The 25,634-nt window shown below is 41.2% G+C and overlaps 2 protein-coding genes across 3 annotated transcripts in view; both read right to left on the bottom strand.

Moving 5' to 3' along the window:
- The window catches only part of trmt44 (tRNA methyltransferase 44 homolog), a 181,183-nt gene that overhangs the window by 55,972 nt on the left and 99,577 nt on the right, over positions 1-25,634 (bottom strand). For both annotated transcript variants that reach the window (XM_081359233.1, XM_081359234.1), the window contains one exon: positions 3,833-3,939. In XM_081359233.1, coding sequence (XP_081215359.1) covers positions 3,833-3,939 — 107 coding nt within the window. The remainder of the gene's footprint in view (positions 1-3,832; positions 3,940-25,634) is intronic.
- Positions 10,905-15,684, bottom strand: LOC308687036 (uncharacterized protein). Its single transcript, XM_081359235.1, has 2 exons — positions 14,436-15,684; positions 10,905-11,123 (listed from the first exon to the last, which is right to left on the bottom strand). The coding sequence occupies exon 1, from the start codon at positions 15,550-15,552 to the stop codon at positions 14,767-14,769; it is 786 nt and encodes a 261-aa protein (XP_081215361.1). The 5' UTR covers positions 15,553-15,684; the 3' UTR covers positions 10,905-11,123; positions 14,436-14,766.

The raw sequence follows: 25,634 nt of genomic DNA, 5'->3' as shown, positions 1-25,634 counted from the left end.
CTGGTGCCAGCAACCTGAATTTCTGGAAAGCAAAACGTGACCCGGGAACATGTTTTGCAGTTATGAAGAACTGATCGCAGGCTGCAATCCAAATGAGGCATCTTAGGAGAGGCATTACTGCAGGGGAAATTTGAGCGGCCTTGTTGATGCAATGCACGGATGCTTCGTTGTTGCAGTGTACTATGATGCTGTTAGAGGACCATTCTTTACCCCACAGGAAAGCTGCTTCCTCTAAAGGATACAACTCGAACAGCGCTGAGGATGTTAATGACTGCGGTGAGTCTAACAGCTGGGCGGGCCATGTAAACTTGAACCAACGGCCTTGGTAGAATCCCCCGAAACCGATAGAGGGAGCTGCGTCGGTGTACAGTTGGATATCCACAGGGAGAGAAATCAGATTTTTTATAGAAAAGGACAGGCCATTCAATTATTTAAGGAAGGTTAGACAGAAACTAAGCTCCTGCGGGAGCCAATGGTCACATCACTGCTGCGGCAGTGGAGAACATTAGCTAGAGAAACTGAGCTCCTGCAGGAGCGTGGGGAGACATCACTGCTGCGGCAGTGAAGTCAATGTTAGCCAGAGAAACTGGACTCCAGTGGGAGCAGAATGGACTGCTGTGACAGTGAAGAAGTTTAACCAGAGGAACGGCAGAGATGGAGCTGCTGTGGGAGCGGAGGAGATGACACTGCTGTGGCAATGTGAGAAGCAAATGGGATCCTACGGGAACGGTGGGGAAAGGTGGATATGTTGAGCTTGTAGGTTTAGAGTTTAGAGAGCAGCCTTGCAGGATTATGCACATCTGAAGTTTAAGTGGCCGAGCGAAGATAGTAGTTCGCGTTTAGGACAGCTTAAAATGTCTGAGAAGGTGGATGAAACCAGAAATATCCTTTGCAGTGCAGTGCAGTGCAGCCTGGAAATTAATTGTATCCAAGTTAATGCCCAGAATTCAATGGATGTGGCTAGACCCATGGTTTATCCTGGGTGACTGGAATCCAAAGCTCACCAGAACCGTGTGGGGCTGAGAGATCGATTGCTAAATTATTTTTATTTTATTTATTTTGAATGAATACATTAGAAGCCTAAATGGTTTATAACCTGATTTGATAACGCATCGATTTGATACTGTAGTTGTTTGATCATCAAACAGCAAAGTACAATCTGATTTAGATGATCGTTTGTTCCTTTATCGGTTGCTGGTTCATTTATTTAGCCAAGTTCAAAATAGACTCACTTACGGTAAAAGACAAAGCTTCATAGAATTTTGCGCCTTGAATTTATCCAATTGTGTTTTAAAATCACTAAGGACTTCAAACTTTGCCGTGGAAACACACTGCTTGTGTGTATTTAATCTAAAATTTCTCTTCATTTCTATGGGTCACATTACCTGCCGATTTTGTTCGTTCTGAATCTTTTTTTTTTTTTTTTTTGCTATAACGAAGTTTCGAAGCGATTTTGTAGATAAATTGCAAAACAACGTTAACGATAGGTTCTTAATGATTCTGTGTGCGTGCAATCCAATGTGCGAGCTACTGTTTGTACGTGAGAGTTTAAGCCACAAGGAAGCAGCGCGTTAATGACGTCAAATAATTTGAACAGAAACCGTTTAAAACGTGTATTCCCCCGATCAAAATTAATATCCAGATGGCATAACTGTGCTTGAGACTCGACTGAAGCGATGCGAAATTTAACCAGGGACAAAAATGAGAAGGTTTTGAGCTGAGCACTCACGGAGTAGAGCCAGCGGGTCTAGAGTGTGAGCTGGCCGGCCGGGACTGAATCTGAATCGCGGCTTACTGAGGGCCAGCTGCGGCGGCCTGGTCTTGGAGAAAGACCCGTTTGTTCGTGTGAAGAGGGCGGCATTGCCCGAGACGCGAGCGTGGTGCTCGGCGGGCCTTATAGTCCATTTCTCTATTGCAGGAATTATTGAATGGTCCAGTTTAGAGCAATGCGCGGAAGGAGATCGCGGATGTTTCGCCCGTGGTGATGAGGACCCGTTTGTTTGGCCTGACGCCCGCGTGACAACACCAGAGATTTGCGGCAAAGATTCCTGAAGGACGAAAGATTCTTCATTGGACGGGAGAGCTCATTTCGGGAATGATAGGAAGGTAGGGCGAGGCCAAATGCTGAAAACTGTCAAGGAAGTTAGATGAGTTGACAGAGTGAATATATATGCTTCCTCTCATGCTGATAGGGTAGACATGGTAATTGTTTGATGAGTTGATTGATTACTTGATTATTTGAACGTGCTCCTCCCGAACTTTGTTAATAAAACATCATAAAAAAATAATAATACTATGGAAGTCAATGGGGTGCATTAACTGTTTGGTTACCGACATTCAACAGAAGAAAGAAATTCATACAGGTTTGAAACAACTTGAAGGAGAGTAAATGATGACAGAAATTTCATTTTAAAGTGAACTAATCCTTTAAGACACTAAGTTCACAGGTGGTAGATACTTAAACGGTTAGCTCGCCCAAAATTTTTAATTCTGTCATCATTTACTCACCCTCTAGTCGTTCAATGTTTACATGTTTATAAAAGCCTCAATTCAATCTGTTCATTATATAAGGTGATCGTAGCCTAGAAATCTAGACGCACCCTAGCGGCAGCAAAATTTATTTTGCAGCCAGGGTAGTCTAGCAACTCTCCGTTGACTTTCAAGCTGGAAAAACCTAAATTAGGTCAGGCCAATCACATCGTGTATAGAGTAGGCGGGGCGGGCTTAACATAATGACGAAAGAGTTGCGACGGTTCCCTGCTACTTGAAAACAAAGAATGCCGGCTGCTGCTGGAGAACAGTCTTTCGAATCGGCTTTGGCCACGACTCTGGAGGACTTGGAGTTAAGTTTTTCTTTGAGAAAAGAGCAAAGAACTGCACTTAAGTCATTCTTAAAAAAGGAAGATGTGTTCATAGTTTTGCTGGCCAGATTAAAAAAGTTGAATCTATCAACTAACGTTAGCTCCGCTGATGGGAAAATGCTCTGGTTGGTTGAAGCGCTGTCCTATTGCGTGCAGAGGGAATTTGAAAGACAGCCGTTTATCCCGCCCCTCGGATTGAGCCGTGTCTATGGTGAGTTGCCAGACCTAACATCTTGATGTAGGTCTGGCTTGCCAGGCTAAGGTGATCATGTTTAAATGACTAAACCACACAATTCACATGGATTAGTTTTATGTTTTTTTAATGAACTTTTTGAAAAGCCAAATTGGTCGTTGCGTAGTGGAGGGACAGAAATCTCTCAGATTCATTAATGAGGGTGAGTAAATGATGACGATTTAAATTTTTGGGTGAACAGCTACAATAACTTAAGACATTAAAGAGACCTTTAAACTGACTAAAAAAACACCAGAAAGATGCCCAGAGTCCCTGCTCACCTGCGTGAACATGCTATAGGCTTGCTGCAGGGAGGCAATGAGAATTGCTAATTTTTAAATGCTTTTGATAATACAAATATTTACACGTTGAGACCTTTGCTGGAAGTAAAAGCAGCCTAAAGATAGATGATAGTTCATATTTTGCTGAGTTTATTTGACTGAATCCAAATTTTTGAAAGGTAGAGTATAAAAAAAAAAATATCAAGAACTGAAATGAGTTAGTTTTACTCTTTCGTTGCAAGTTGAATAGAACTTCCAGAATTAAACATCAAATTATATGAATCTAAATACATAATAGGTCATTGTAAACCACAAAGAATTTTAAATGCTCATTTATTTACTGGCACTGATACCACAACCTGGGAAAATTACCACAGAATGAATTATCTAATCACTTTAGATTAATTTACTGGAGAGCAGGTGTCTTTTTAACACTAGTGCTAATTTTCATGACTTGCCTGGCTGCTATTACAGGGATCCACGGGGTAAGCTCATCTGAGTGGTTTCCAATCAGCCAGTCTGTGGTGGGAAATAGGAAGCCATTGCTGGGTGTGATGGCATTTTCCTGAAACAGATGAGAACATTCACCACATTTTATAATTGGCTGAAAGTCCAATAACACTGTGAGGCATTGGTGGCCATATGAAAATAATGAGAGAAAAAAGAGGGTCCCTTTATCAAGTAAAAAAAAAATTTTATCATGTAGCATGAGGATTAAGTTAATTTTGATGACCATAATGCATAAGTATAATTTAAAGTTGTAAGACTGGAAAAACTGAAAGAACTGGAAGAGAGGGCAACTCTCTGAGAAAACAAAGGAAATTCACATTTGAACTTTCTCTTGAGAAACTAGCATCCCCATCCAAGACGGAACCACACTGACTCAATCACCTCAGTATTGTATTAATTTACATCTCTTTCCCTTGACCCCCTCTTCCCCCATCCCTTCTCTCTCTCATACTGAGATCACCTGAAATTCACCCAAACATCTATATGGTTTAAAGTGAACAATTATCATACAACACTATACATGTTTGGTATCATTTGAAATGTCTCAGTGTGACTGGTACAATGGTCTCATCCCCACAGAAGTAAACCAAAAGGTAATAAAGTTTTTAAGAGTTTAGAGATATCTGGCTTACAGAGGAGGGTGGGTCTTTCTTGCAAATGGCATACTGTCCTCAAAAGGTGTTAAATCCTAGAGACCATGATTAATGCATATTCCCATTGTTAGCTCATCTTTCCATGTGAAATAAGCTTCTGCCTCGTCTGAGTACTTAAAGGAATACACCAAGGGGCTCGGGGCGATTTGTGGTTCAGGTCAGCCCGTAATGCTGGATGTCTTCATTGTGTATATTTCTAATGTCAGGTTTACATCTTTTCTCTTTATTCCAGAGCATTTGATGTTTTTATTATCTTTGAACTGATTATGTAATTGGCATGATACATTTACCTGACTAATAATACATTTTTACATTTGGATTTATATTGACTTACTCTGAAATTATTAATTTTAGTAGATTACGCTGTATCCATTGTTTTCTGCAAATCTGCGTCAGATTAGTGACGGACTGGAGTCTAATATTTGGCACTTATTCAAGTGTACCTGGTTTGTAAAGACAAAAAGGGAATTTCCATTTAGGACAGCCAAATGTTGCTCGACCAAACTAAATGGTCTTACCTCTGTTTATTGTAATGTTACTCTAGTTAAGTGTATGTGGGAAACCATGGCATAACCAAACCCAAGCTTACTATCAGAGAAGTAATATTGGTCGGCTTATATCTGTAGTAGTGGCCATGACCTTTGACCTCCAGACCTTTGATTTTGCTCCTGTCTGCAGATCGACTGCTCCTGTCTGCCTTGCTGCTGGTCTGTGTCTGTAAGCTCTGTATAGCCTTCTGTTTTGATATTTTAGATATTGTCTAATATTGCCTATCACATAAATTTGACATTGCTAACTTTTATCTAAATCGTTATCGCTAGCACAACACGCTAGTCTCTCGCTAGCCTGTTAAGCTGCCATCCGTGCTTGCTAGGGCTGTATTCTCCCAGTCAATTAGTCGATTATTTGGTCGATACGTTCTGGCTCGACCAAAATTCTGATTGGTCGATTTTTTGCCGCGTTCATTTCATTAGTTTTGTCGGGTTCATTTACCGGTAATCAGTTTTGCCGCGTTCATTTCATCAGGTGGAAAGCACTAATTGCTAATGGGGGTGTTTTCAGAGCACCCCTGTTTCACAGGTAACAGTCTGTCTTCAGAACACCCCTCTTGTTTTCACTTCTTTTGGATTAGCCCAACTCACCGGAGAAGACGGACAGATTGAAGAAAGTAGGCTACTAGAAGGTTTGCTGAATATTACGTGATCTGGTTTGTTTAATAAATATAATTTTTTTATTAAAGTGGACGTGCCTTTTGTGTTTAAGAGTAAAAGCTTTAAGTTAATAGTCTATTCGTGTCTCAGCCGCGAAGCTGAGCTCCATATATGTTCAGCCCATAGACTGTAAAAAATAGGTTCAGCCTCACTCTGTGCGAGCTGCACAGAGCGGCTGAAATTATAGAGTCTGTCAGTTATTATAATACATATGACAGAAACAATTGTCTAAATTATGTTACATATTCCTCAAAAGTTCTTGTCATGATATCACTAGTTGACAACAGTACTATTTTCAGAAATCATAGGCTATGATATTGCGCAGGTGAACGTGATGCAACGCTGTCAGAGCCGACAGCCGACAGACTCGTGTGTCAGACTCATTTCAGTGCAAATTAATTACGTCAAAAACGATTTAATACTGCAAATAGCCTACTAGTTTATGTTTATTTATAATTCATTTAGGCGGACAACAAGGCTACCAAGTACTGCGCACAGTGCGCAGCTAATTCATTTAACGTTTTTTTTTCTAACGTCATTTTTAGTCGATTTTTAGTCGAAAACTTAAGGACTTAAGTCGACCAAGATTTTCTTTGGTTGAGTACAGCCCTAGTGCTTGCCGTCTTTTCTCTCACGTCACTTGCACTTCATGTCACATGTATAGTATAGTATTCTCTGTCAGCAATGAAGGATTTACATGTGATAAATGCAGGGAGATAGTCAGGCTGACAGAGAAGATTTCAGAACGAGAGACACACATCCAAACTTTATTCGAGGATTGTAAGAGTGCAAGGGCTTTAGATACTGCTTTGGTTGCGACTAGCTTAGTGAACTCTGTACATTGTTTGGTTCCGGCTGTAGAGCCCGTGCAGCAGGGCAACTGGGTGACCGTGAGTAGTCCCGGGACAAAACATCACTCTTTCGTTCTGATTACAACATACAACACTAAACAGGTTCTCCCCACTCAGTGAAACACCCACTGAGAATCCTGTTGAATGTGCCCTAGTTATTGGTGATTCTATTACAAGGAACGTGAAAATAGAGACACCAGCCACCAGAGTCACATGTTTGCCGGGGGCCAGAGCACCTGACATCAAAGCAAATTTAAAAGTGCTGGCTAATGCTAATCGTAAATTCTCAAAGATTATTATTCACGTCGACACTAATGATGTTCAACTTCGTCAGTCAGAGATCACCAAAATTAACGTTAAAGAGGTGTGTGAACTCGCAAGTACAATGTCAGGCACAGTAATTACAGCAATAGACTGTCCTCACTCAATGGCTGGCTGTCTAAGTGGTGTCCGCAAAATAATATAGAATTCATAGACAATTGGAAAAATATTTGGGCCAGACCTGACCTTATCGGAAACTGTCGTTGGACCGGTTGGGCAGGCCTTACAAAGTGATTGTTCTGATGGATGTGCAGTTCAAAAAGGTAATTATGAAGTGGCTAGAGATTCTGCAGAATAATAGTTACATACTGGGAACATGAAGAATACACACCAGGATGTATTAGTGTTGATGACTAATAATAATAATAATAATAATAATAGATAATAATAAATATAGCTGCAAGCAGCAATTTACAGGGTTCAAGCATTTAAGACCTTCATGCCAACTATTCAAAGACAAATATGTGTGATGGAGAATACACAAATGATATAAATCTATAGTGCCAGTGCACCCTAATTCTTTGAAAAAAAATAATGGTTTTAAACATTTGTTTATCAGCCAATGCTGGATAATGATAAAGATTAGATTAAAAAGATTTTTTGTCCCTCTTGTGGACAACAGTAGTATTAAAGGCTTCATCTTCAGTTGAAATGTTTGATAGAATGCACTGTGAGCCCCCCTAGCATCAGAAATCCTTGAAACCTGCCATGTTTCTTCAAAATCAGTTGTTCTCCATATCTACACATCTACTTTGTGCACACAATATATAGACATGTTACTCACAATGGGCCATTCCAGAAATACATAAAAAATTGTATCTGCTAAACGGTTACATTGATCGAATTTCTTTTGACAACTTTTTGCCATGAGGGTCCCTAGATGATGCATGTGAAGTTTCGAGCAAAATCCAACAAACGGCCTTTGAGGAGTTTGAAAAAGTAGAGTTTTCAAATAATCTCAAATATTTAACAAATGATTTGATTGACAACAGTGGTTCTTGTAGCCAAGTTGTTCAGTATGCGGAGATCTATCAAATGATATGGATATTGTGTGGATGTGAGAAACACAACGTGATTACAGAGACATAAAACTCGTTAGCGCCATCTAGTGGCCGATTTCTTTCAAAATTCTGACAGACCTCTAGGGCCATGAGTCGAACATGCCCACCGTGTATTGTTCCGATAGGCCTCTGTTAACCTTGTCTAATATGTGCTCAAACTTCACTGGCTAATGGCGGCCATGTTTTTCGAGATACGCCAATGTCCTCATAGAAAGGCATGGCACCCTGGACAAAGACACTGCATGCCCATTTTCAAGTCAATCGAACTAATGGTAGCGTAGTTATAAGCTGTTTTATGCCTTTTTTGTATTATAGCGCCAGCAAGTGGTGAATTGCTGCGGATTTTTTGAGTATAACAAGTTTGGTGAAAATATCTCAATGCTTTCAAGAGCCATTTTAGTGAAAGTGGCCCCGTCTGCTTCAAATGTTTTGCCGTCCCATGGCGAGCATGAATCACTGATCGTAATTCTTTTGACAACATTTTGCCATGAGGGTCCCTTGATGATGCATGACAAGTTTCAAGTGAATTTGACAAACGGACTGAGGAGTATGAAAAAGTAGATTTTTAAGAAAATTCAAAATGGCGGGAAAATTTGCTGGTGGAGATATACTGTCACGTTTCCGTTTGTGTTTTGGACTGTCTTTATTGCATTCGGTTTCATGTATACCCTGTTTCTGTGTTTTTGGTTTAGTCCCTGTAACCTAGTTTTCCCCAGTCTGTCTAATTAGTAATTTCACTCACCTGTGCCCTGTTAATTTCCTCGTTAATTATCTTGTTAGTCCCTATGTATTTAAGCCCTGTGTTTTCCTTTAGTGTTTGTCGGTTCTCGTCAATGTTGGCGTGTGTATTCTGATTATTTGCTTCTCCTGAGTTATTGTTTGAGTAAAACACTTTAGTATTTGAACCTTTGCCTTCCTGGTCTTCATTTGCCTGCACACATCGTGACAGAAGAACCAACCTAAAAAAACTAAACTAAACTGTCTTTGGAGGAGTATGTGGAAAAATTCCTCGTCTACTATCAAGATGTGAGTAAAGATCTTGAAATTCTAAAGATGGCGTTTTGGAGAGGGTTGAGCAGTCCACTTGAACAGATGTTGTTGTTGGATGATCTTCATCTCCCCTTCATCGACCGCACCCTGTGGGTGTGTGGCTCTTCCCTCACAGTGGGAGTCGTGGACGATCCTCTCATCCAGCCTGACCCTCTCGTCCAGCCCGATCTCCACATCCCGTTGGATCTTCCAGTCAAGTCTCTAGTCGCCTGCCCAGTAAAGCCAGAACCTGAGCCAGTCATCTGCACAACCGAGCTTATCTCCAGGGATGATGACTTCTCCGATCTCCCTCCTCTCATCGGCCCAGCTGATCCAGAGCCAGTCGCCTGCACAGCTGATCCAGAGTCAGTCGCCTGCACAGCTGATCCAGAGTCAGTCGCCTGCACTGATTTGCTTCTCCTGAGTTATTGTTTGAGTAAAACACTTTAGTATTTGAACCTTTGCCTTCCTGGTCTTCATTTGCCTGCACACATCGTGACATATACAACTACATTTTGTTTGTCTGGACTCAAGGTTTCCAATGATATAAGACACTTGAGTATACAATAAACGGTGTAGGAGTTATGCATTGTTGATCGCTGTAGCGCCACCTATTGTTGATACACAATCAACAATTGTACCACCACTTTGTGATTGAACCCCTAATAATAAAAATCCTAACAATTACAATAGGTGTTCAGCACTTCGTGCTTGAACCCCTAATAATAAAAATCCTAACAATTACAATAGGTGTTCAGCACTTCGTGCTTGAACCCCTAATAATAATATTAAAAATCCTAACAATTACAATAGTTGTTCAGCACTTCTTGCTTGAACCCCTAAAAATCCTAACAATTACAATAGGTATTCAGCACTATATGCTTGAACCCCTAAAAATCCTAAAATTACAATAGGTTTTCAGCACTTTGTGATTGAACCCCTAATAATAATAATAATAATAAAAATCCTAACAATTACAATAGTTGTTCAGCACTTCGTGCTTGAACCCCTAAAAATCCTTACAATTACAATAGGTGTTCAGCACTATATGCTTGAACCCCTAAAAATCCTAACAATTACAAAAGGTTTTCAGCACTTCGTCCTTGAACCCCTAATAAGAACGCCAATGATTACAATAGGTGCCTACGCACATTCTGTGCTTGGCCCCTAATAAGAACACGAATGGAAACAATAGGTGCCTCTGCACCTTCCGTGCTTGGCCCCCAATAATAACCAAATCTTTTGTCCAAATCACAACGCCAACAGGAGGACGAGGAGCGAGAGTAAAGGTGAGTAACACTGTTTTATTAAAACTATCCTAACGTTAAGTAGTCGGCAAGTCAATAAGAAGAAGTTATGTAGAAATTAACTGTGAAATATTGACGACGGACCCTTAACATTACATTATTTAACACGAATGCTCTAGAATTTGCGCCTGTCGAACTAGCGACCGTTAGGCTACACATAACATTCATTATTTTTACACGGTCTGTCATCAATTATTCCAAACGGTCACACAATGTCTAAATACAGTTGTTGTTGTTGTTTTATTTCCAGAAATTTTGCGCACTGGTTTCTTGTAGGCTACTTGAAACAGACTAGGCTAACGTTACTGATTGACTGACTCAGTGTTGGATAACGTCACTGGCTAGTGGCTAGCGGCTGCACAAGCTAAAGAAGCTGTAAGTCTACCTATTATTTATCTGATTTTGTTAGTCATTTTCGAAAGGTAGCTTTACATAAATATTTTATTATGTTGCATTATGTTCTCTGTGTTTGGGTGCGTGGGCCTTAGTTAAATTTGGCTATAAAGCAGCTCTGTAGAAAGTCATTGTCCAGTGTGATGAAGTTCAGTTCAATATTGACAAGGAAGGAAGAAGACAGGGGTCGGCTTGAGCTGGGACTCTTGTTTATTCACGTTTCTTACAAATAAACAAAAGGTGCGCACAAAGCGCGTTCACCGTGCACGTGCACAGCAACAACAAACACAATAACTCAGAATTCTCGTAGTGAAACTTTCAGCTCCCAGCAGCACACAGCGAGGTCCCAGCTCGTCTCTCTCCCTCTCTCTCTGCCGCGCTCCGGCTTATATCCGGTCTCTCCACGCCAATTACTGAAATCAGACACAGGTGTTCATCATCTGCACTTGACCTACTTACGCTCCGCTCTGCTCCGTCCTCTCTCTCCCGCTACAGACTCCGCAAAACCACGCCCCCCTCGCCACATACCCCCACCGCCCGACTCAGGCCGGGGAGCCATCCGGTCTGCAGCCTCCCCCCCCCCTCCTCCTGGAGAGAAAGTCAGCCACAGCCATCTGTACACCCGGCCTGTGGATCACCTGGAATTTAAACGGTTGTAAAGCTAGATACCAACGGGTGATCTGCGCGTTGGTATCTTTCATGCGGTGGAGCCACTGCAGGGGAGCGTGGTCCGAACAGAGGGTGAACTCCCGCCCCAGGAGGTAGTAGCGGAGGGTGAGAACAGCCCATCTGATTGCCAGACACTCTTTCTCTATGGTGCTGTACATCGTCTCTCTCTTAGAGAGCTTGCGACTGATGTACAGCACCGGCCGTTCTTCACCCTCCACCTCCTGGGACAGGACAGCGCCCAACCCCCTGTCCGATGCGTCTGTCTGTAGAATAAAGGGGAGAGAAAAGTCAGGAGCATTTAAGAGCGGACCGCCACCCAGAGCAGCCTTTATCTGGGTGAAAGCCTGCTGACACTGCTCCGTCCACTGGACCCTATCTGGTGCTTCCTTTTTAGTTAAATCAGTCAGCAGGCTGGCAGTGTCCGAAAAATTAGGTACAAACCTTCTATAATAACCTGCCAGCCCCAGGAACTGTCTAACCTCCTTTTTGGTCTTGGGTCTTGGACAAGTCGCAACTGCTGCCGTCTTGTCAATTTGTGGACGCACCTGTCCATGACCCAAGTGGAAACCCAGATATCTTACTTCCACCCGCCCAATTGCACACTTTTTCGGATTGGCCCTGAGCCCAGCCCTTCTCAGCGTCTTCAGGACAGCTCGCAAATGCTGCATATGTCGCTGCCAATCACCACTATAAATGATGATATCATCCAGGTATGCAGCGGCATATGCAGCATGCGGCCGGAGAATTCTGTCCATCAGACGCTGAAAGGTGGCCGGAGCCCCGAACAATCCGAACGGAAGAGTAACAAATTGGTGTAATCCGAACGGCGTTGTGAAAGCTGTTTTTTCTTTGGTCATGGGAGACAAGGGGATCTGCCAATAACCCTTAGTTAAGTCCAGTGTCGAATAAAAACGAGCAGTGCCTAGTCGATCAAGCAATTCGTCAACCCTAGGCATTGGATATGCGTCGAATTTCGACACAGCATTCACCTTTCTGTAATCCACACAGAACCGTACTGAGCCGTCCGTTTTAGGAACTAAAACTATCGGGCTCGCCCAGTCACTGTTGGATTCTTCTATTACTCCCATTTCTAGCATCGCTTCTAATTCATTTTGAACCACTTTTTTCTTATGTTCTGGTAATCTATACGGCCGGCTGCGAACAACCACGCCCGGCTCAGTCTCAACATGGTGCTGAATGAGATTCGTTCGACCAGGCAGGGGCGAAAACACATCAGCAAAATCTGCTTGTACTGATTTTATGTCAGTGAGCTGCGAGGGTGAGAGGTGGTCTCCTCCAGGGGCCAGAGCGAGAGATTGCGACTTTGAACTCACTTCTGGACCGAGATCCTCCTCCCCACTTACTACCGTCGCCAGCATCACTGATTCTGCCTCAGACCATTTTTTTAGCAGGTTGAGGTGATATAATTGATGTGCTCCGCCGCTGTCCGTTCGAACCACCTCATAGTTGAGATCACCAACTCGCCGTGTGACCTCGAAGGGTCCTTGCCACTTCGCGAGCAATTTTGAACTAGAAGTAGGGAGTAATACAAGCACTTTATCTCCCGGTGCAAATTGACGTAGTCTAGCCCCCCTGTTGTACAACCGACTCTGTTTGTCCTGTGCCTGTAACAAATTCTCCATTGATAGCCGCCCCAGAGTGTGGAGTTTTGTTCTCAGGTCCATGACATATTGAATTTCATTTTTGCTATTAGAAGGTCCGTCCTCCCAAGTCTCTCTAAGGACATCTAACACCCCACGGGGCTGACGTCCATAGAGAAGCTCGAAGGGGGAAAACCCCGTGGAGGCTTGCGGGACCTCCCGTACAGCGAACAAGAGGGGTTCTAACCACTTATCCCAATTTTTGGCGTCTTCATGTACGAACTTACGAATCATGGATTTTAACGTGCGGTTAAACCGTTCGACCAGCCCGTCTGTCTGTGGGTGATAGACACTTGTTCGAATCGATTTAATGCCCAACAATTCGTAAAGCTCGTGAATAGTACGTGACATAAACGCCGTGCCCTGATCGGTGAGGATTTCTTTCGGAATCCCCACCCGGGAGATTAATTGAAACAGTGCGCTCGCCACACTTTTAGCAGAAATAGTGCGGAGAGGCACTGCTTCAGGATATCGCGTTGCATAGTCCACCAGAACCAATGCAAAGCGGTGTCCTCGCGCTGACCGTTCTAATGGCCCGATGAGGTCCATACCAATTCGTTCGAAGGGGACCTGCATTAATGGTAGGGGGCACAATGGTGCTTTTGGGGTGGCCGGTGGATTCACCAACTGACATTCACAACAAGACGCGCACCACCTGCGCACATTCTCGTGAATGCCCGGCCAAAAGAACCGGGCCATGAGACGGTTTAGTGTAGCCGTTTGTCCTAAATGCCCGGCCATTGGATTACAATGAGCCGCCTGGAAAAGCATTTCCCGACGGCTTTTAGGTATCAGTAACTGGGTTGTATCTTGCTTTGTCTGGGCGTCTTGGGTCACCCGATACAACTTATCTTTTAAAATTGAAAAAGAAGGATAGGAGAGCGGTTGATCAGGATGAAGAAGCTGACCGTCGATAGAACGAACCTGATCAAAGGCATTTTTCAGCGTTTCATCCCGGGACTGTTCCAGGGGAAAATCATCATGCTCAGGGAGGATATTTCGCTCCAGAGTACTCTGTTCCCCTGAAACAGGCTCCGGAGGTTCCGGTTCAGCTTCTCCTAACTGTGCAACCGCTATTCTACTCTTCTCTCTTTTTCCCCAAGAGGCATCCGAACATAAATATCCCAATAATTTATTGAATGAGGGCCAATTAGTTCCCAAAATTATCGGATGCCGGAGGTGCGAATTAACTGCCACCTCTATTCTATGCTTTTCTCCCCTGAATTGAATATCCACAGGCAAAATAGGATAATTCACCACTTCCCCGTGCACACACCGAACCTTAACCATGCGGCTATTATCCAATGCCCTAGGTTGAATCGGGCTTTGATGGATGGTGGATTGGTTACATCCTGAATCCACCAGAGCCTGATATGTACCCCCCTTGATACTCACTTGTATTTGGTATAGGCCAGCTTGATCGAGGGCAGCCTGTGGCGCGTCGGGGACCCGGATCAATGTCCCCACCTCCATCACTGGACATCTGTCAATAAAATGTCCTGGGTCCCCACAGCGCCAACAGGCCGGCCCAGACTTTACCGCCGCCCTGGCGGCAGGAAGCGGGTCAAGCGATTGGCGTGGAGAGAGCGGTGATGGAGTTGGCGGTGTGAAGAATCCCGTGGTCGAACTCCCTCCCCTGGGAGGAGCCCTGGGTGCAGCTGTTGGCTCCGCCGAGTAACCCGTTCTCCACCTAGGCGCTGGCTTCGGCGGGAGCCCTCCACGGGACCTAGGAAGTGGAACAGGTTTGGAGAGAGAGAGGGGAGGGGGAGAGAGAGAGAGAGAGAGATGCGGATGGTAAGGGGTCGCCGACCCCTGGGCACGCCACCATCTGGTCCTCCGCCAGCTGGATGGCCTGGTTCAGCGACGTCGGGCGGTGGCACTGGACCCACTGCGCGGTTTTCCTAGGCAGCCTGGCCACGAACTGCTCCAGTACCACACGATCGATCACACCCTCGATGTCGCTATTGTCGGCCATCAACCATTTGCGGCAGGAGTCCCGGAGCTGCTGTGCCATCACGAAGGGTCGGCCGAACTCTTCCAGGGTCAGGGTCCTGAACTGCTGGCGATGTTGCTCCGGTGTCCGACCGACCCGCTGGAGGATGGCACGCTTGAGGTCCCGGTAGACCAGGAGGTTTTGGACTGGCAGTTGGTGGGCGGCTATCTGCGCTTCTCCTGACAGCAGAGGGATAAGCCGCATTGGCCAGTCCTCGGTGGGCCATCCCCGATCCTTTGCCGATTTTTCAAATAAATCCAAAAATGCCTCCGGATCATCATGAGGTCCCATCTTGTTGAGCGGCAGAGGAGATGCACTGTCCTTAGATGAGGGGATGGCCCGAACCTCCCGGTCTACCCAGCTCCGGAACAACTCGCGGCCTTCATGCTGGGACCGGAGGAGCGCCTCGAAGCGTTTATCCTGCTCCTTGATCGCCAGCAGATGTTGGTGTTGCTCTTGGTGAAGACCGGCGAGTGACTGGATGATGTCCACAAATGGTGTTCCTGGCGGGGACTGCATGGCGGCGGCGATCTTCTTCCTTCTCGGGTTTCGGCACTAGTGTGATGAAGTTCAGTTCAATATTGACAAGGAAGGAAGAAGACAGGGGTCGGCTTGAGCTGGGACTCTCGTTTATTCACGTTTCTTACAAATAAACAAAAGGTGCGCACAAAGCGCGTTCACCGTGCACGTGCACAGCAACAACAAACACAATAACTCAGAATTCTCGTAGTGAAACTTTCAGCTCCCAGCAGCACACAGCGAGGTCCCAGCTCGTCTCTCTCCCTCTCTCTCTGCCACGCTCCGGCTTATATCCGGTCTCTCCACGCCAATTACTAAAATCAGACACAGGTGTTCATCATCTGCACAGCTAACTTTGTAAATATATTACTAATCAGATGTTTCCTTCTGTTCTTTTACAGCAATGGACAATTTTGTTCAACAAAAACTCATCAACTGGAATCTTGAGTGCCTCATTGAAAAATTTGCTAGTAAGTATGTGATGAACAATTTTGAATTTCAAATTCTCTTTCTTTGTAGATAATATTTTTTTCACAGTTGCATCCAATGCCAGCCCTACCACTTAACCAAGTTTGCTACACCATTCACAATAAGATCAAAAACATGAATGGCCAATTTACTTGTCCAATGTACAAGCACATGACAAGGCTTAATGTCAAACCCTGTAGGGTGAATTTAAATCACTTACATTGTAGGGCTGGCATAGGATACCACTTCTGTGCCAAGTCTATGTCAGTGTAATTTCATAGATAGCCTTGTTTGTTTGTGTTATCTTCCTTTTAGATGAGCAGATAGATGATGACAGCTTCCTGTTGCTGGATGAGAACACAATTGCAACACTCATCCCCAAAATTGGTATGCGGTTAAATTTTTTAAAACATTTCAAAGAACTGAAATTTTTAAGTCTATAATGCATTATAGGTGTTTTCAATGCCAAGCTATCATAGCTGACTTTAAACAGTTTTTTACCCACTTAAGAGCAGTCCACAGTATTAACAGTGCTTCGACACATTTTGAATGCAATCAGCATGGTTGTCGGAGGACTTTTTTTTATATGAGGTCGTACAGAAGGCACTTACTTCAACACAATAATGCCCACAATGAGACTAACAATGCATCTAGAAGTAATGCTGACCAAGCACCCATTTCAACATTTGAGGCACTGGATGCTCAAGAGCATTCATGCATGGAAGAGTCTGACATTGGTGGGGTCAGTGACATGGATGATTTGGAGGAAGAGGATATGACAGATAGGGTAGCTCTTTTCCTGGCAAAACTCAAAAGTCTTCACAGACTTTTTCTGCAGTAAATTTTACAGTACAAGAAACCTCAAGTCTGTTGTCAGATATAGTCTCCAAGCTTCAGGATAGAACTATGTCTTTCCTTAAGGCTCTTGGGCAGGACAAAAGCATAGAGGCACAGGAATTGAATCATCAATTCCAGGCAGCATCTGAGCCTTTCAAAGGCTTAGAGACTGAATATAAGCAAATGAAATATTTGATGCAGTCTGGAAACTTTATTCAGCCAATAGAGGAGACTTTCCCTGGCATTTCCTATGTTCAGCACATAGATTCCAGCAGTGGTTCAGTAAAACAAATTTCAACGAGTGACACGTTTCAGCGCATTCCACTTAGACCACTCCTGAAAAGGATACTTGAACATGAGGCATCATGTCCAAAGTTGTTGCATGGCAGAAGAGCACTTATGGTCTCCTGCAAGACTTTTGTGATGGTGAGCTCTACCAAAACCATGCCCTGTTCTCTCAGGAGGTCTCTATTCCTCTCCTTAATTATATTGATGATGTAGAGACTGTGAATCCACTTGGCTCAAAGACATCTGTCCACAAAGTAGGGTTTATGTATTTTGCCATCAAATGTTTACCAAAAGAGCTGCTTTCTAGCTTATCCTCGCTTTTTCTGCTGGCAGTCTACAAAACTGATGACGCCAAAACCTATGGCATTGATAAGGTTTTAAAGCCTGTAGTGGAGGACATAAAATCTTTGGAGAAAGAGGGTGTGGATATCAAAACACCATCATTTGATGGAAAAGTAAAAGTCAGCATTTGCCAGGTTGTTGGTGATAACTTGGCACTAAATGGAGTTCTTGAATTCACCGAAAGCTTTGCAAGCAATTATGCTCACTGATGCTCAACTCACTGATTGAGGAAGGACACTTCACATTAGATACATTAAATTGCAGGATCACCAGCTTTGATTATGGCTTCAGTGATGCCCACAACAAGCCTTCTCTGATTACACAGAATTACCTGCGTAAAAAAGATGGGACCATGAAACAGACAGCAGCACAGATGTGGTGCTTTTTGAGACTGCTGCCTCTAATGATGGGAGATCTAGTTCCAGAGTCAAATAGGTTCTGGCAGCTACTGCTTCTCCTCCTTTCCTGCTTGGAATTGATTTTTTCAGTATCTCTCACTGTTGGAAGTACAATCTACTTGAAGTGGCTCATAGAGGAACACCATACTATGTTTCTTGAGTTGTACCCACAGCAACATCTAAAACCTAAACACCACTTCATGTTGCATTATCCAAGAGCCATAAGACAGCTTGGGCCATTGATGCAGTATTGGACTATGCGGTTTGAAGCAAAGTATAACTTCTTTAAACGCATAAGCCATGTCACATGCAACTTCAAGAATATCTGTAAAACTATGGCCATTAGACATCAAGTAATGCTGTGTTACAATTTCTTTTCTGGAAATGTCTTTGATCACCCCATTGAAGTGGGCCCAGGTCACAGCACTATTCTTGCAGACCTTGAGAGATGTCATGATATCCAAGGAGGCTTGGAAAATGTTCCAGCCCACACAGAGATGTATGTACCAGCCTGGGTGAAATTTAAAGGAACGACATATAGGCCAGGTATGACACTTTTTGTATCTTACACTGTAAAAACTAAAGGTGCCTCAGATATCCTGTCGGATACTCGATGAACTTCAAAATGTATTTTAACCCTCTGGGGACCAAGCTGTTTTTGGGGTCCTTGAGATGTTCTGACATGCCTTGATATTTGTGCTTTTTTCAGTTATTTATAAACATGTTAATGGCAAAGGTGTAAATTCACTCTATATAGCACAAACAGGGCTACCATAATATGCAAGCAACGTGTATGTAGATGTTTGTATTTTTAAGAGAATAATGTTTATGCGTGGTTATTGGAAAAAAATTAAATTAAAGTTGCTGATTTAAGAACACAAAACACATATTAAATATGTGTCCACAAGACTTTTGACTAATTGATGTTGTCCCTTTGAGTTCTAGCTTCAAAATTATGTGAAAATCATCCTGCCTAATTGTTCACATAAAACACTACATTGATTTAAACATTGTAAAACAGTTTTTTTGTCAGAAGAGGTTTATGCGTGGGAGTGGTAATGGGTCATCAATATTAATGAGATTCAGACCAGGGGTGTGACATAGACGCTCTCCCAAGTGCTAATGGGCCATCGAGTGAGGCAGCCTGAACAAAGAATGAGGAGATTCAAATGTTTTGTTTTTCAATCTGTTTTATTGTAATTTTGTAAAAACAAAAGTAAAGGCAGGTATCTCACAGTAAATGCTTATGCCCCGTTGATGCGGGTAAAATAGTGGGTAAATATGTACTTACGCTTTCTGATTTCTGACTGTGTTGCTAAGCGCACTCCGAGTTGCAGGCGGAGGAAGTGATGAAGCTACATTCCTTTTAAAAAAGTTGAAGAATATTATTACATAAATATAACTATAGTAGCATTAGTCTATAATGACTAACTGATGTAAATAATTTTAGACGCGTGCAATAAGCCTATATGCGTGTCAATGGGCCATTACCGGAGAGGCACACCGCAAACATTAGCCTAACACATTTGTGCACTTCATTAACTGGGTATATTTACACATTTCAGCACATTTACACACATTTACAACTGATATTTGCGAGCATGCATCGTTAATGATAATGAGGCAGCATTTATATAGTCAAAATATAATCTAAACACCTACTAGGCCTACTTTCTAAAATAATTTCTAAATTCTATCTTTCATACATAATGATCTAAACATATCATTTAGGCTACACATACAAATACAAATTTCCTAACCAAGGGGTGTAGCATATGTACACAAAAAAACAAAACAAAACATTTTTGACGTTGAAATGGTATGAGATATTAAATTCATGGTATAGATATGCACTTTCATTAGATCGTGTTGAATATAGGTAGATATCAAATGTCAATACTCTGGATGGCAAGTCCACCCAGTATAATATGTAAGCTCATGTTTTGAATAGCTTGTCAACTAATGCAAGTAAGAATAAATACTTACTCATCCGAAATTCTATCCACGGCTGCATCAATTCGCTCTTCAAAATACAAACGGTCGTCATCAGAGTAGTCATGCTCCTCTTCTGATGAAAATCTGGACTCTTTGTCGCTAGTATCCAGGACGAACTGAAGGGCTTCCGCACCGGTGTACCGTGTCATCTTCCCAACGCGCAGGTGACGAAATGATGAAACTTGAAGCGTTTAATGCATTTGCTTGGGGGCGTTTACCTGTTTTGCATAGAGGGCTTAGCACATTATCTTGTGAATAGCGCGCTCCGTGAGTAGGCGTGAACGAATTAAAGTCAATGAGCTCGTAATGAGCTCGACTGGAATCGCTCTCTTTTTATACAGATTACAGAAGCTGATAATATTTGTTTTTTATATAAATGACTTCATTTAAAAGATGCAATCTCAAGCTTTATGCCCGTGGGTCTGTTTGCCTGTTTGACTGAATTTTCGCGGAGTTATAGATCATTTTCGAACGCGTTTCAAATGGGAGTTTACTGACAGAGAGAAGGCAGAAATCGCATCATGTTAAAGTTTCTTTATTTGTCAAAAAGCAAAACACTTTATTTTTATTGTGAGTATACAGAAAAAAAATAGAAACTGAACAGGATCGATTGATGTATTACACGAAAATGAAAGATCAAAATTAACAGAGCATTTAGTGTTTATTTTCATTGCAAAAAAAAAAAAACGAGCAAAACGCGCGGGCGCGTTTTTGGTCCCCAGAGGGTTAAGTTCCTCAAAGCTATTTCTCCTATAATAGGGTTACTGGTCGAACCATTGACTGTCTTTGCGGTTCTTTCAGGAACTTATCTGATTCTTTAAGCACTTTGTATTCAGTGTTGAGGTTCTGGAGGCACCTTTTCATTACCGTGAGACGTCGAAGTGCTTTGGGGGAAGTTAGAGGAACTCATATTCTATGAAAGGGTTCTTGTAAGACCTGTAACATTTAAGTGGTTCCTGGAGGACCTCTTTTGTAAAAGCCAGCATCTGGAGGAACCCAAAGATCTCATTTTGAGATTGTTTACCAGTTAGCCAGAAGACAAGAGGTTGAGATCAGATCACACATTTTTGTTAATTTTTGTTACATTTTTATTGAATAGATTATGGGTAATGCTTTGTGTTTAGGTTTGACTGTACTCATGTAAAACATTACACTTCATATAGGCCTAAACATAAAAAAAAGAAGAAAGAAAAAGCAATCAGGCATTTTACAACCCAGATTTATATTAATATAGCCTATAGACATCTAGTGGTTACATCATGTCCACAAAAAATACGTCAATAATAAAAAAATCTATTATTTTTAACATTTCATATTGAAATAAACAGTGCATTATTAGAAGTGAAATTTTGATTAAACTGCTTTTAAGCTATTGCTTAAACTGCTCAACAATTAATACAATTAGTTATCTTTATGTTGTTATTGCCATGATGAAACCTATTACAATCTTTGAAAAAAAAAAGTATTATTATTATTAGTGCTGCACGATTAATCGTATCGCAATCGCGATGTCAAGCCTACGCGATTATATGACGCAAAATGTTGCGATTTTATATTAAATAAACAAATTAGCGCTGTTAACGCACTTATTAATGCAAATGCTTTTAAACCATTCATGCGCGATAATACATAAAAGAACGAGCTGCCTGTGAATGTCCTCCACACACACACACACACACACAGATAGACACTCGCCAGTATCAAGTTCTCTTTCACGGTAGAACGAACAACACACATGTATGCCAAAATGAACGCGCTGCCTGTGAATGTCCTGACTGTGACAGACAGAAAGACTCGCGCTAATATCGTGCGTGCGCACAAAACAGCATGACAGAATACAGTTCTCTTTCGAGCTAGAACAAACAATAACACAATTATGCCAAAATGTCTTTTTGTCGAGTGTCTTCATAACATAAGAGTAGTCTTATGATGAACATGAAGAGTTGTGATGACTCGTGAAAGAATGAGGCGCATGTGAGATCCGCGTCTCTGACAGCGGGTGGTCTTAAAGGGATAGTACACAGTAGCCACTAATTACATCTGTCGCTAAAGTTACTCTATTTTTTTTTTTTTTTTTTTTTGCTTTTTTTTATTATTATTTTTCTTTACCCCTGACATGTATGGTTATATGTACTCTTGTATGTAAATTATGTTTTGTTCTTGTTAAAATGCAATAAAAAAAAAAAAAATCTGTCGCTAAAGTTAATCAAAGAACAAAGGGAACAGAGAAAAACACTCACTGCTCTTGACTAAAGAACTTTTTTCTTTAGGCTGATTATCACTAATCTGTGTGTGCATTTATTTTCCTTGAGAACCAAGCAAGTTGACCATTTGTTTATTATATCGCATATCGCAATCGTAATCGCAATATTGACCTCAATTATCGCAATATGACATTTTCCCCAAATCGTGCAGCCCTAATTATTATTATTATAATTATTAATCAGAAGAAGAAGAAGAAGAAGAAGAACTCTCTTGCGTCCTGCTCGCGCGCAACGCAATTTCAAAAAAAAAAAAATAACAGCTCATATAATCAAAAGAACTCATGTGACCTCCCCATTAAAGGTAAGTAAAGTCGCCAAAATTAGTATTCAAAATATATACTATGTGTACACACATTGACACACTAACACACTTAATTGTATGGCTGTTTAAAAATGTCTGTTTTAAAATTTTTATCCGCTTAATATTAGGCTAACGTTAAACATTGACAGTAGGCTTATAGCAGAATAGGACTGAATGTTTTAGCTGCGATGCTAACGAAAGAACTTTGTGGGACGAAATGAGCACTGCACTGTTAAATCACAAACAATGATTTTAGTTATTATGTTAACTTTTAGACAATGCAGCACGCTCTTTTTTTAACATACAAAAGTTGAGTTTACATGTTTTAACCCTCAGAGGTCGGCAATCACGCCGACGTGATCTGCTCGCTTTTTTCCTTATGAGTTGAATTGAGACCCGAAATACTCTTTTGACTTTGATTTTACTAAACAAGTTTCATACATCAATCGATTCTGGTAAATGTGTATTATTTTTGTGTATACTCACAATAAAAACAGTGTTGTGCTTTTTGCCAAATAAAGAAAAATAAACACGAGGTGAGTTCTGCCTTCTCTCTGCCAGTGAAGTCCATTCTGAAACGCGTCCGAAAATGAACAATAACTCAGCGAATACTCAGTCAATCAGGCATACAGACACACAGGCATGAAGCTGGAATTCTCTTCTTTTAAATGAAGTAATTTATATAAAAAACAAATATTCTCATCTTGTGAAATCTGTATTAAAAGAGAGCGATTCCAGTCGAGCTAATTACAGCTGATTCAGATGTAATGTGACTCCACCAACGGAGAGCGCACGCTATTCAAACGCAAATGGCTGAGGCAATCCGCGCAATCCTGTGAACGCCCCCATATCAGCTCGAGAAAACACAAGTTTATTCAGATCATTACTTGTTTACACCGTCTTGCAGCGCTGTGAGGAATAATAATAATGGAAAATGTCCCTCAGAAGTGCGGGTATATCGAGGAGCGAGCTGAGGAATACTAGTAAGTTTTTTCCTTCTCACGTGAATTTCTTCACGTGGGTTTCTGTTTATGAATGAATGAACGGCAGAGATGCGCGCTGTTTACCACAGCTGGCAAAGACAGTTTAAATTTAAATCGCGTGTGTGAATGAATGATGATGTTTTAGCAAATTGTATTGCTATACTGAGAGGAGTAGAAATCGACTGAAATATGTTGAAATAAAATGTAGGCTATTTGTATAAGCAACGTATTAAACTGCAAATTAACAATATGCCCTAATATTTCATGAAAACAACGTTACAGTCAGGCGAAATATGAAAGTAATGAAAACATAGATAAAATGTAGGCCTATAATATTTTTTTTTACAAAGAAAGAGTACACTTGAAATATTGTTGAAATTGTAATTATTGTTGTAATTGTAACCTTTTTAATAAAATAGCAAAACATATTTACAAGATAGATGTAAGCAAAATCTTAAATGGTCAATATAAGTCTTCTTCTAAATATATCTTTTGTCCTTGCATTGTGGCTCAGTCAGTGTCGCACCTGAATGAATGGCTAATTATGCAGAGTCATTATGCAGAGTGGGTGGGACATTGTATTCTAAGGTGTAAACCACTCCTCGTTCACGCCCCCCTCGCATATTGGCTTTCCAAGCAAAACCTGTTTTACATCAATTTAAATCAATGTATGGTTTTATGTGAACGATAAAGCAAGACTATTTTCACATAATTTTGAAGAAAAAACTCTAGGCGAGGACATCCATTAGTCAAAAGTCTTATTGACACATATTTACTATGTGTTTTGTGGCCTTATTTCAGAAATTTTAGTTTTTAGTTTTTTCAATAACCATGCATAAACATTATTCTCTCAAAAATGAAAACATGTACATACACTTGGCTCACATATTATGGTAGCCCTGTTTGTGCTTTATAGAGTGAATTTACACCTTTGCCATTAATATGTTTATAAGCAACTGAAAAAAGCACAAATGTCAGGGCATGTCAGAACATCTCAAGGGCCCCAAAAACAGCCCAGACCCCAGAGGGTTAAGGATACTTTTCATACACTTACGAAAATGAACCAAGGGTTTATTATAGTAAAAGTGTAGTGTCGTTAACCTGTTAACCGTTGCCAGTGCGCCCGCGCACTGAAGCGTTTTTTTTTTTTTTATTTAGTTCAAATTTACTATCAGATTTAATGTTATACCTTGACAAACTATACTTCATTAAAAAGATATAATACTCAAGTTTCAGTATTTGACCACTATTGTATTCTGAGAAACTTATAGCGACAGTTATGTCTTAATTTGTGTCAGGAGTTATGAAATGAAAAAATGAGTCGATACCTTTAATATGAATTATGCGCGTCAGCCGCTTTCATTCATAAAAAAAACTCTGTGCTGTCGTCATGACAGCGATACACAAAACAACTTCCCTCAGGGCTTTTAGCTCAAAAATGTGCAGATTTGGAGAAATATTGATAGATTCTCATAGGTTTACATCAGATTTCTATAGACAGGAATAATATTTATTGAATTTATACCCAAATGCGTCGATGTAATCTTTATGAGCGTTTGGCACTCTGATGTCAAATTAGATCACAGAAGATTATTTAAAACACTTCACTTGCGTTTTAAAGTAAGTTTGGAGCACAAACATGGTTTTAATCTCATAAATTGTCATGTATTGATGGTGTGCTAAGCTAACATGCTAGCTAGCTCTAGGTGCTTCTATCTTGAAAAAAATGTAACTAAATACAGAGTTTTAGACTTATCATCTTCAGATTTTAAACATAAAATGTTTAGACATGTGGCTTTAGCTGTAGTGCATTTCTAGATTGCTACAGGGTCAACTTCAATTTTATTTTCATGAAGATGTTTCATAAAAATAAATTTCTAATAACTTAAATAACTTAAATAAATTTCTAATAACAAAAATTTAAAGCTATTTATAACAATTTTTTTCATTATGACAATAATTAATTCTACATTTACAATAAACTGCCAGGTGTCAGCTTTCAAATGAGATCATACTTGTGCTTTTAGTAAAAAGGGTTCATGAACTGTATCTGTTTCAGTTTGGGTATGTTATTTCTGGGGATTTTTCAAAAGTGGGGTTGCAGCTTAACAGGTTAAACATTGTTTTCTGTCGGATTGATCAGCATTTGTATAACTACAGTTTTACTACAAATACCATGGTAAAACCATGGTTAATTTGTGGTTAC

The sequence above is a fragment of the Scardinius erythrophthalmus genome (assembly GCF_964197995.2).
Source record: "Scardinius erythrophthalmus genome assembly, chromosome: 2".
Taxonomy (NCBI): Eukaryota; Metazoa; Chordata; class Actinopteri; order Cypriniformes; family Leuciscidae; genus Scardinius; species Scardinius erythrophthalmus.
This window is presented reverse-complemented; position numbering and strand designations above follow the sequence as displayed.